General features: G+C 35.2%; 1 protein-coding gene across 1 annotated transcript in view; it reads right to left on the bottom strand.

The window, feature by feature from the left end:
* LOC117124695 overlaps positions 1-12342 on the bottom strand; it is a gene marked incomplete at its 3' end in the record, with an annotated part of 20075 nt that extends 7733 nt beyond the window's left edge. Inside the window, exons 1-3 of the mRNA XM_033271032.1 lie at positions 12337-12342; positions 9672-9917; positions 749-943 (exon numbers count right to left, since the gene is read on the bottom strand). Coding sequence (XP_033126923.1) covers positions 749-943; positions 9672-9917; positions 12337-12342 — 447 coding nt within the window. The remainder of the gene's footprint in view (positions 1-748; positions 944-9671; positions 9918-12336) is intronic.
* Between the last annotated feature and the right edge of the window lie 214 nt (positions 12343-12556).

Below are 12556 nucleotides of genomic sequence, written 5' to 3'. Positions count from 1 at the left end.
GTGTGTGTGTGTGACAAAGGCTAGTAATATAGTAGTAGGGCTAGGCCTCAGCTTACTACTACGTACCTTTACTGGGTGAGCTCGGCCAAAGTTGTTTAGAAATTTTTGTGTGGGTTGTGGCCTGCCAACACTCGTGCTTATAGATTTTAGCAAGTTGAAAATGTACTACTATTTGGGCAGATGGATGGACGAACATAAAAACAAAAAAATAGTATACCAATCACTGTAGGCCTATCTTCAGGTGTTGTGGATTTAGTAAATACATGTGTGTATGCATGGGGTATAAACAAATTCTGTACATACATGGCACTCTACATTATGCATGTGCATTATTGATGTTGGAAATTCTTTTTACTGTCAATATCCCATCTATAAACTAAATAACTATATTTACAATGTGTGTACTGTTATATATGCTTTTATGGAGTAAGAATTCAGAATAAGAGACAAGATTCAGTATAAATTTTCAGTTCATATTTTATAATATATTGCTTTTAAACTGATCCGATCTACGCTAGGCCTATCGTTATCGCAGGTACTACAATATTTCTCCTTTTTTTGTCATCAATTGTAAAACATGTATTTATGATGAAAAAATTACTGGTTTAAAAAATTCAAGTAATGTATATGTATGTTTTCCAAAAAAATGTCAATTTTGGGGACACTGTTCCCTTAAGTAGTTTAAAAACTACAATGCTGGACATCTTTTTATACTTTTAAAAATGATTCTAGAAATATACTAACTTACCCACTGTTCTGGCTTTATGATGGTGAACACAGGCTTGATATACTCAACAATCTCCATTGGTTGAATCACCACTATGTCCCTTAATGCTTTCTCTTTTGGGTGATACATGATTTCACCAACATCACTTAAGTATTTGATTGCAACATCAATTGTCTCATCATCTGAAATTCCACATTCCCTTGCCATTTTTTCAACCTTCATAAAAATAGAAAATGTGGATTAGTGAGATGATACGTCAGTTGAAATGCCATTACATTCATTTCAACATAACTTTCCTAATTAATGTTGTTTCAGGTGTTTTTAGCAAAAAGTTAAAAGCTCTTGTTTTGCACTGCAATAAAAACATTTTGCCAAGTTCTGAACGCGCAAAAACAACCTACTCTAACTAATCTTGTTCTATGATGTGGTTAAAACAAATGAAGCCGCGACACCACCAGGTCTAAGCCTACAAAGGCATATGGTTATGAGATAACTATGTGACTGATCTTAAAAGAACTGGAAAGACAAAGCATACTGAAATAATTCATCATAGTGTTTGCATGATAGTTTCATCTTTTTGACTAATGTACAAGGCATTAGACGTTTACCTAATAAGCAGGTATTCCTCAACCACAACCTATTTATTTGTTGCATTGAAGAGCACAAGAGTGTCAGTGTGCATACTATAGCAGCAGTTGGAGCTGAGCTAAGAAAAAATGCACCTCTAGATGGCCAGAAATGGCACTCTCAGAATTAATGTTGAATACAATTTTGTCTGTTTTCTCAATTTCTAATTAAGTATCTTATTGTTGTCGTTAAAGATAAAATCTAAATGTGGTTATATTACGCTAGTTTAAAGGTTTACTCTATAGTTATGTACACTTATGTACTCAAGTTACACTGATGTCTCCATGGTTAACATATAGAGAACTAAAAGCATCGCTTCATAAAGTGTGCATACCTCCACCCTATGCCTAAATACAGAATCCACGCAAGACAGGCGATTCCATTCTTTTTTTCCTTCATGCTCGAGGGCAAGTTTCAAGGAAAATTATAGATACGTGTATACAGACGTCAATCAACATCTGGTTGCTCAACTGATAAAGGGGACTTTTAATGTTCCTTTAGAAATGATAAAAAAAATCTATATTGTATAATATTAATAGGTCAATTTATAAGGTGCAAATAAACAAGGTCTCTATGCACCATATAATAATAATATTAATATAATAATTACATTGCAGCATTTTTAAAATGCTTGTCACTGGTGCTGGAAACAGGTGCCCCATTGAGAAGATGTGTATAAGAGAAGTGGAGGGGGCCTACAGCCCTCCTGGCCCCCACTTCCACCGCCGTTGATGAGAAATTTGTTTTTAAAATTTGTTCCCCAGAGAAAATATATTTCCTAGATTCCTGGAAATGCATTAATTGCAGTGTGTTGTGCACACTGATCTTACCAGATAGTTCTGGTAACAGTGTTAGTGCAGCTAGTTAGACCTAAACTATAGAGTACATGAGACACCAATGAGGGTTTGTACGTTTTTAAATAAGCAAATTTCCAGCACTATTCCAGGACATTCCACGTAAAAATTTTCTAAATTTCAAGGACACATTACATCTTAACAGTAAAATATTGGTGATTTTACGATTGATTATAAAACATGTATGCTCTACTAATGTTAAATGCATGTTCAATGAGTGTATATAAAGTTTTTACAAGTCAATTGTGAAGTCATCACGGCAACTCCCAATGTTATTTTCTTATCCCTCTGAGTTCAATAATTTTCACATAGTGGACACTTGGCTTGATATATTTTAGGTTCGTTGTAAAAAAATACAAGAATAACATGTATACTCTACTAATGTTAAATGCATGTAGTTGAGTGTATATAAAGTTTTTACAAGTCAATCATGAAGTCATCACTGCAACTCCCAATGTTATTTTCCTATCAAGGAATTCCTTGAATCAATGGACCCTCATAAACTAAACAAACTGAACATTTAATAGGAATATATAAAAAAAACACCGCTTTACTAGGACGCAAACAACTCCATTCATGTGTCGGCGGCGAAAGGGGGGGGGCCGAAAATGGAGCTGATCAAGATAATACCACCAAGTGTGGGCCCCCTGAAAATGTTTGTTTTCTAGATGCCCAAGAATAATAATTTCTTCCTTTCCTTTCTTTCTTTTCCTTTTCTTTCCAAAAGGGGGGAGGGGGAAAGGGCCAGCTCAGGGCCCCCCTCTAAATCTGCTCCTGCACACTGTCTGATGGAGATTGGTATGGAATTCTGTTAGAGCTGCCACAGCAAAAGCTCTCCTAACACAGGTGGATGAAACCAAGTTTTGGATGAGAATGTGATGAAGTCAGTCTTGCTGTTGTTCAGCTTAATCTTATTTGCTTTCATCCACATTTTAATGTCTTGCAGACAGTCCTCTATTCTTGTGAGCGAGTCATGCTGCATGGATACATAAATATGTGTGTCCTCTGCATATGTGGCATACTGCAGTTTGTTGGTTGATGGGATAACCCAGCGGACCCATGTGCAGATTGAAAAGAACAGGCCCAAGGACCAAACCATGGGTACACCACAAGAGAGCACCACTGGAGATGATGTTCCGACACAGATACAGACCGAGGGAGGTGTTAATGATTGCAGTTATGGCCGGACAGAGAGTATTGCTACATTACTTGAAAAGCCAAGCCGGCAGCGGGTCAAGAAAACTTGATTTGCAAGGAGAGTCAGCTATAGTCTTCATGACTTCTTCTGGTGTCACAAAAGTCCAAGCCTACAATGACTGCTCACTGCAGACACTGGTCAAGACTCAAATGGTCATCATCTGATGTTGAGTCATCCAACTCCAAACGGATCTTGGTAATACTGTCAATGAAGTGTCTGTTAAAAAAATTTCTGGCCCTTTGGTCAAAGGCAACAGCTTCTTATCCTGATCTAAGAAGTTGTTCCTGATTAGAGAAAACAACTCATTCGATCCACATTCAGCTACTTTGTGCCTGTAATATGCTGCCTTTACTTGCTCAACTGACTGATAGTTGTTCGTCAGTGTGTCAGGAAAGTCTGATAATCAGCTACAAAGGCACTTGCATTTCAAGAGCTTGGCGTTGTGGAGTTTCTCATTGTACCACTTTGTGTTTGGACGAACGGTAATGGTATAATTTTGTACAGGAGCGTACATGATTCTGAGCCAGTATGCACTCAAATGTTTCTTGAACATCAGTTACGAATCGGTCACCATTGATTCTCCTGAGATAGCAACTGGTAATCACCCTTCGCAGAGGAGAAGGCCGTGGCATAGATATAGTACAGATGATCAGTGCATGGTGAGAAAACAAGAACGTTATTACCAAATCAAGAGTGTGGCATACTTATGGGTTGATGACACTATGTGCTGTTGCAGGTTGGCAGAGTCAAGGAATATTTTGAACAAACATGCATTACGGTTGTCATCTTTTTTCCATATGAAGATTGAAATAATCAAGAATAACTAGTCGGTATGTATACACGGTGAGTTTTTCAACCAGCATTGAGAATTCATCCAGGAAGACAGGAACTGATGACGATTGTGGCCGATACACCATCACAACATGGAAAGAGAATCACAATACGGAGACAGAGTTTTCATCACGAACATGTTTTAGTGAAAGGACCCTTTGGAAATGCAGCTGATACCGTCACCTCTCCTGGTCTTAAAAGGTTTATGTATTAGCTTAAAACCAATAAGTGCTGATGTCAGAATTCCTGAGAAAGCATCAGTCATTCAGGTTTCAGATATCGCAGATATCAAAATGATGATCCAACACAAAGTCTGTGACAGCTGTGCATTTGTTTGTCAAGGATCTTGCATTCCATAGTCTAATATTCAGATGTTTGGTGGGTTTATAATTAAAGACAAACTTGGCCCCCGTTGTCAGGAATTTCAGATTGTTAGTATTTACACCCATTTGTTGGTAAACAGATCTTATAAATACCATATTTTTTCATAACTTGATATTCAGATAAAGTGATCCATGATTTGGATGGTTTCCTTAAAAGTAGAAGCACTTCTCTCATGTTTACTGTTCAGTTTGTAATGTGTCTAGGTACAGACCTAATGTTTACCATAGGTTGGTAGGTCTAATAAGGCTTCCAGAGAGTAGGAAAATAAGTCAACATTCCTGGTACTTGATTAGACAGGGCCTAGCAAAATTGCTTCCAAAACAAAAGAAATATCGAACTGGAACAACATATCTGTACTGTACATACAAAAGACATCATCAGGATTCAGTTTTAATACAATACACTGAATCAAAAAATTAAAATAAGAATTTGGTACTAGCAAATTTATAAATTTTAGGAGAGCAATGTATGCAGCCAGTAGCAACAGTGTCACCTCAGATGTATTAAGCAACAGACCTTGATCAGATATTGAAGAGAGCTGTTTTTTAGCGACAAAATTTGGTCAATGGCCATTACAGTAATTTTAGCACTATATTGTGACACTGACAATTTTCATTTTGAAATCATCAAAGCTATCACGAAATGGAAAAAACTGTCTGCTTAGTAATCAATCAACTTTTATTTCGGAATTTCCTCCATAACAAATACAAAAATGTAATCATTATTATTAAAAGTAATCATTTATTTAAATTAGTAAATGTTCTGAAAGAAAATGAAACAAAAATACTAACAAAAAATATTTGTGGTGACCTTTGACCTAAAACGTATGCAGGCCCGTAGCGTGGGGGAGGTTTAGACAAACTGCCCAAAAACTGGAAAAAGTCTGCATTTAAAGTCCAATTAAAATGATGCTTTCTAAGTTGCTGATTATTGAAGTATTACATATGTTTAACTAATGAAACCGCCCAAAAACTGGAAAAGGTCTGCATTTAAAGTCCAATTAAAATGATGCTTTCTAAGTTGCTGATTATTGAAGTATTACATATGTTTAACTAATGAGTGGTACTAAAATATTAGATTTTTGATTTATAAATATTAAAAATGACGGTTTAAAATATTAGTATAAGCCCCGCCTACTGGAGATGTTCACTGAAGTGTGAGTAGAGCTGATGACGTAGACTCGGTATAATAATCACAGCCATCCTGTTTATGTAATACAAACATCGTATAGCGCGACATATGAAAGAGGTTCAGTTGTGAAGTACTGATCTAAAAAGGGAAGAAAGAAATGGAGCAGCTTTATTAATCTGAGCCACTAGTAAGCGAATTTGGAAAACAAAGAATTGAAGACCAGGCATTGTTAGAAAAACAAATCGATTGGGCAACACTAACAAATTTTGAGTACTATACTAAATATGTCCTACTCTAGGCCCGACGGACTAGGCCTAAGCAGAGTAACAGCACGAACACTTGTCAGCGTACGATGGTTAATATTATTAGTAATAATAGACATTGCTTACGTCTAAATTAGCTTACAGTCTGTATATTAAAGCATATTTTGCAAAATTTTTACATTACAATGTAACGTGCAAAGCTGAAATTTGATGTATTGTACACGGCCTACGTCTTCGATGATGATAGTAAACAAAGCCGATTCGGCGATCATCACGTCACAATGTAAATTTCCTGGTTGTTTTTCATGTTATCAAATACAATAAAAAGCTAAATTTATTATTTTGGTCGTTATTATGTTGATATACAAACTGTGTGATACTCACTTTATTACAGGCCTCGAAATTGGTACTGGAGAACACATGATCGAAACGGACGGCAAATAAAAGCACATGGGGAGTCCCCGAATTGGTTCGCATCTTATTTACGAATCAAAACTAAACCACGAAGCGGGCCACGAAGCAGGATTGACTTTTGTGTTTATGTATAATTTTACTGTTTTATTAATAAAAGTAATTTAACTTAGTACAGCAGTATGTATTTCAATCATTAAACAATTGCTAACTTTTCAAATGTAAGTGATGAGCTAGAAATATTTGTACTCTTTTTACTCGACTCGCATTATTTTTGAATGACCGACACTTGAAGACGACGTTGTACTATGCATGAGGCCTACGTCAAACATGCAGCAATTCCCTCCTAAAACTAGCATTATCACGAAAATCAAAACAGCAGCTAGGCTTAACCCTGTATTTTATTGTCGGATAAATCATCATCAGAAGGTGGAGCTTAGTGATACAGAATTCATAAAAATAGGTGATTTAAAACTCGTTTTTCAGAAAAACACGTTATCTAAAAATAAAAGGAAAGTCACCGATATGTTTATCATATAATTCTTTGTTGTTTTATGACATTTTAAAAGCTACTAGAATATGTCATTTTAGTTTGACTTTAATAATGAAAAATTTATATTCGTAGATATTTACAATGTTCTCCAGAGTATCGGAGTTCATATAAGCCAAAGGGTCCACTTTCCACAGAAAGTGTTCATAATAAAATGTTCAAATAAAACCATCTAGTGTTTAATTCATCACTTTATACCTTTTATTTAACAGAAGAACATGAAAATATTTGAAGATTACCTATATGATAAATGTAAAACTCGGGAATTCCCCTTCATGCCTATTCTAATCAACAGGGCTGTGGTGTTGTCTGGGCCTGTGAGACAAACTAAAACCATGTGTACTGCACTGGGCGAGCCAACCAATTAGTGTTCGTGTACGTGAAACTACAAGCACGTGCACTACACTGGGCGAGCCAGTCAATTAGCGTTCATGTACGAAATTATGCCTACCCAGCATCATGTAGAGAAAATTCGATCAGATGAGTTTTCTACACGAAGCTAAGGAGGAAAGCAATTATTTTGAGCACTATATGTAGTTGTTATCTCGCTCAGTTCACATGGTTTTAGATTATAACAGTATTGACTCAATCAATGTTTAATGAAAATACTTTACATATGGTTTGTTTATTGTTATAGTATTCAAATAATAAGCAGACAGAAAGTAAAAAATCTCTTTTTACTTATGGTGGCTCTGAAAAAGGCCGTTTGTTTTGAATATTTTTTGGATTTTGATGATGTTCGACGCCCAGCGACGATACGAGGCGTAGGCCTAAGTCTACACCAAACCGAGGGTTCGTATAACTGGAGTACGTAAAAACAAGGTTCTACTGTATAATAAATATTTAATATGTTAATTAATAATAAGTTTGTCTTGTGGTAGTTTCCTACCATTTATTTCACATCAAAATTGACTTTGGTAGCTGTGCATAGAAAAAGAGAGTTCATCTAATCACAGTCTAGTACAGGCGCGCCATTGATTGCTCTCCTTGCATAATTTTGAGGAGCGCCGGAGTGATTGCGCGCCTTTTAATTCAAGGTCTGAAGCAAATGTCAAGTTATTTCAGACACTATAGAAAATGCCTTTAAAGAGATTTAACTAGAAAGATACTACACTCATATGGTAGGGTCAAATTTTCTTTCGCCAAAATTGCGAAAGGTTTTAAATTGTTTTGCCACATTAAAAATGCTTCAGCCAAATTTAAAAATGATTCCATAAATGAATTTCTTGCTTATTTATGTCATATTCCTTTGTGACCAGTTGGTGGTAAGAAGAACAGTCTTAAAATGATTTAAGAATGCTTTGATCTTTTGTTTAAATCACTGCTATGTCACCTACTAGAGGTAATGTTTTGATTGGTTAAACACTCTTGGTACTAGTGCATAATAGGTTGATAATATGGATAATTTTTTCATTCCTGATGATGACATAGTTAATGTCGAAATATTGAATCCCATCACAATGGCGTGCATTTCAATACTTGGAATATGTATTATACTTTCTTATCCGAGATTAATCAGTGGACCTTTCGGTATTATTTTAAGTAGTAAATAACTATGTTTTACATAACAAAATCGCAGAAGAAATAATATCATTTTATCATTCTCTTTAGCGTGGGAATGATACTTTTTAGCGTGCCATGTGCCGGCAATGATCCTCAACAACAATTATTTGGAATTCATTAACAAGTACAATACAGTCTTCATCAGTCTAACAATTCAAAAGAAAAGTAAAAGATCATCTAAAAAAAGCAGTTAATCAGAGGCAATAATTATGGTAATGGTCGTTGGGTAGAGTGGTGATGGTTTTGTTCTTTTGTACTTTTTTGTGAGTATTTTGACTTTTGTTATGAAATCCTATTTTGAATTAATTTTTAAGGACCACAATGGAAATAAGTTTGACCTTTGAGTTACTTTATTGTGTATTTTATCTTTGAAATTTTTTATACAAAATGAATTTCGAATAAAATGAACTGAAAATGAAATGAAAGATCAGAGTGTTTTCTTCAAAACTGCCCATGTATGCATTGTCCATACGCACGCACAGAACAATCTATCTGTTTGGCATTTTCCACTTTTACTTGACAGTGTCTGTAAATCTGTACTGCACATGTGGTGAAAACGGGATTGCTTAGCGAGGCGATATCTTCGCTACTGGAGATGGTAATTATTTAGGAGCCTAGCCTTGGCCTATCCTAGACGAAGATTAAGTTTGTTTCTATGAAAATTTGCTTTCGCCATTTTGGCGAACGATGCCAATTTTTTTTCGCCCAACTGTATTTCAATTCGTGTTGGCGTACAGAAAGATATGTCACTAGTAATAGAATCAACCTTAAAATCGTTTTTTTGGCATTTTTTTTATGAAGTTATAGGTCATTACAATTTTTCCCCTTTAGCGTGATGTCAGTTTAAGCTAACGTAACCAATGATCCTACAGTGGCGCTATATGAACAAAATTGAAGCAGTGAATGATCCATACCCTTAAAATTTGGCAATAATTGCTTAATAATGTCTCCTTATATTGACCACTTGGCCTATTCAGGAAATGTTCCATCCCTGGTGTGTCCGCATAATAGAGGTTGGCTGTAGCGCTAAAATATATATTCATTCATAATTAGGGATGACCCCTATAGATAGGGGTGTTCCCAAGGAAGAGTGTCTACTGTATACCTAGAACATGACATTAGGATTACATACCTGCTTCAAAGGGAGAGTCACGTTTTCTTCACTTAATTCCTGGATCCCAATCAACAAATCTAGCCACTTGAGTGGGATAGGTCGCTTCATCTTCTCCTTCATTTCAAGAATAACTTTCTTGATTTGAACAATATTTTCATCTGAATCTGAGAGTTTGTTCTCGACAGCAAAATATTTCTTGTAGACATGGGACTTGTACACTTGGTTTCCAATTGTTTGGCGAATTTTGTCCAACTTCTCATTAACCTACACAAAAAAATACAATTATCACACTACAATTTGTTAAAAAAGTATTGTTACAGTAGTATACTGTAAAAAGTTAATAAATTAATTTGCAATGACATACTTCTAAACAGTCCAGTTTTTCTTAATATACCTTAAATTTACTGCCAACCCAACGTTGCATACAATATAAGAATAGGATATTTTTTTAATCTGCAGTGGTATGTAAATTGTTGAAGAAAATATTTTATTATTCTAACTTTAAATTAAAAGCTAATAATTATGATATACAGATATTAACGTTATAAATCATTATATTTATTTTTTTATCTACAGTGGTATGTTAATTGTTGAAAATATTTTCTTATTCTAACTTTAAATTAAAAGCTAATAATTATTTTAAGGTCCCCTAGAAGGCCTGTCAAAACACTTCATACTTTTAGTCTGAATGGATGTAAATCCAATCAACCTTAATCTCATGAATCTATGAATCACTCAAAATGTATACACTGTTAAAAAAAGTATCGCTAACTTCATTACACTTTTGGACGATTTAATATACACCACTTTCGGCTCAGCTAAATGCATTAGCATAAGACTTTGGTGATGTAAACAACTTCAGTACCCACTTGGCAAAATTGTGATGACATTATCTTTGGTGACAAACTCGGTCTATTGAACTAAGGGTGTGTTTCTACTGAAAATTAATAATAGAGAGCTTTCTTTATCAGGATCAAGAACCTATCCGCCAAGAAAGGTGTATATTTTTGTGTAATGATGTCACCAGTTTAGGCCTAGTTTTAGTTTTCTCGCACTCGAACCCAAGATTCAGCCACTGGATCCTGGGCGATGAATCAAGAGAAGTGTAATGTATTTGCAACATCTCAATGGAATTTAGTTATATTCTATGTTAAATGATTATAATACTAGGCCTACCTTGAGAAAATCAACATAGTTAATACTGATTGCAAATTCACTTTTCACTTCAATTTTTCTCAGATTTTCACATATCAATGTAGTTCATCCTAGGCAAGGCTCTAGCCTATTCTGTATTATAAGCCACTTTTATTTGCACTGAATTTTCCTCAGCGGCGTTGCTAGGTGTGAAAGGACCCCAATGCAAGATTAATTGCCGGACCCTTTGATGTGATAGGGGAATTCCATAAAGTTCTCAAAAAATTCATCATAAGAATTGCTTTTCCACTCCCTACACTTAAAGGCCTAGGTTAGTAATAAATGTTAATGATAATCGGATTTGTAACTATTTAAATTGGGCATGTTTGCTCTCAGCAGGGAATTTGAAATAGAAAGGCCAGTGAGGGATTTTCACTGGTGATGCATGAAGACCACAACAGCCCCATAATGTTTGGGGCTGAGCTAAGAAAATTTATGACTATAGCACCTCTAGATTGCCTTAAATAGCACTCTCAGATTTATAATATAATGAATATAATTTCCTTTTTTCCCCATTTTTTTTATAATATTGAAAAAAATAGGGGGTTGGGCCAGCTGGGGTCCCCTTGAATACACTACTTAATTTAAACCATGGAGGTATTATTGAGAAGGAGACCACTCGAAAAAGCTACGCGCACGCAGCGCTTTGCAAATGAACCAAGATCAAAGCTGCCGCAGCGCGTGAAGAACGTTTGCGCGATGCCTTTGAAGTCTGATGTGTTCCCCGCCATCAAATCTTCAGCAGGCATAGTTTACCAAAAAATTGAACATGGCGAAATGGAGAGCACCTTCTTTTCTCGATGCGCACTACATACTGTCAATCACTATGGCTGCACAATCGTTTCCATTTTAAAGCTGATACTGTACATTTTATTTATCTCTCATAAAATATCAAACATATTAATATTTTCCACCAAAAAAAGTTTTGAATTTAATGGAACATTTACATGACCTTTAAAAGTATAGTATATTTCAACTTCAATTTTCATAAATTGGACAAAATTTGCTAATTCTAATTTTAACAGATATTATTAAGGAGTGATGGAGGATTATAATAAACTAAGTCATTTTAGGGTTAACGAGGGTTAACTATTCGAAAATTCAATCCAAAATCAGAGTAATTTTCAGTTTTAGGCTGTCTTAGCAATCAATCTTTAGACAAAATTATAATGAACACAGAAGTAATTTTAACATAAATATTTTACGGAATCTGTTCCTGAAATATACAAAAAATAACATACCAAAAGTCCGAAAAAATCCAATCAGGGGAACATTGTTCATTATAAAGATATTTAATGGGTTAAAATCAAACGCTTTATTGCACAACTGCTCTGCTGAAGCATATAAATGAATGTCGTTGCCAAGTTGTTGCTAACGAAAAAATGTGAATTATAGGGTAATACGCCAGTGCGTGATCCAAAGGCGGGGAAAACATTGGTTTGTCGCGTCAAAGGGATCTGTTGCCGAGTGATCTCCTTCTCAATAATACCTCCATGTTTAAATCAACACAAATCAATAATTACTGCTCTGAAAACCGAATTAATATTATTTTTTTCTTCAAAATTAAGTTGGAAATTATTTTAAATTATAATTTTTAGGTCTATTATTAAATGGGCCCCTAATAGCCCTGGGCCCCACTGCTTTGCACTGGCTGCACTGCCCGTAGCTGCGCCACTGATTTTCATTTTCCTGACCGATCACATAGTGCT

This window comes from Anneissia japonica, unplaced genomic scaffold (assembly GCF_011630105.1).
Source record: "Anneissia japonica isolate Jap-2015-1 unplaced genomic scaffold, ASM1163010v1 scaffold3251_len166973_cov107, whole genome shotgun sequence".
NCBI lineage: Eukaryota > Metazoa > Echinodermata > Crinoidea > Comatulida > Comatulidae > Anneissia > Anneissia japonica.
Note: the sequence above shows the minus strand (reverse complement) of the source record. Positions and strands in the feature narration are given on the sequence as shown.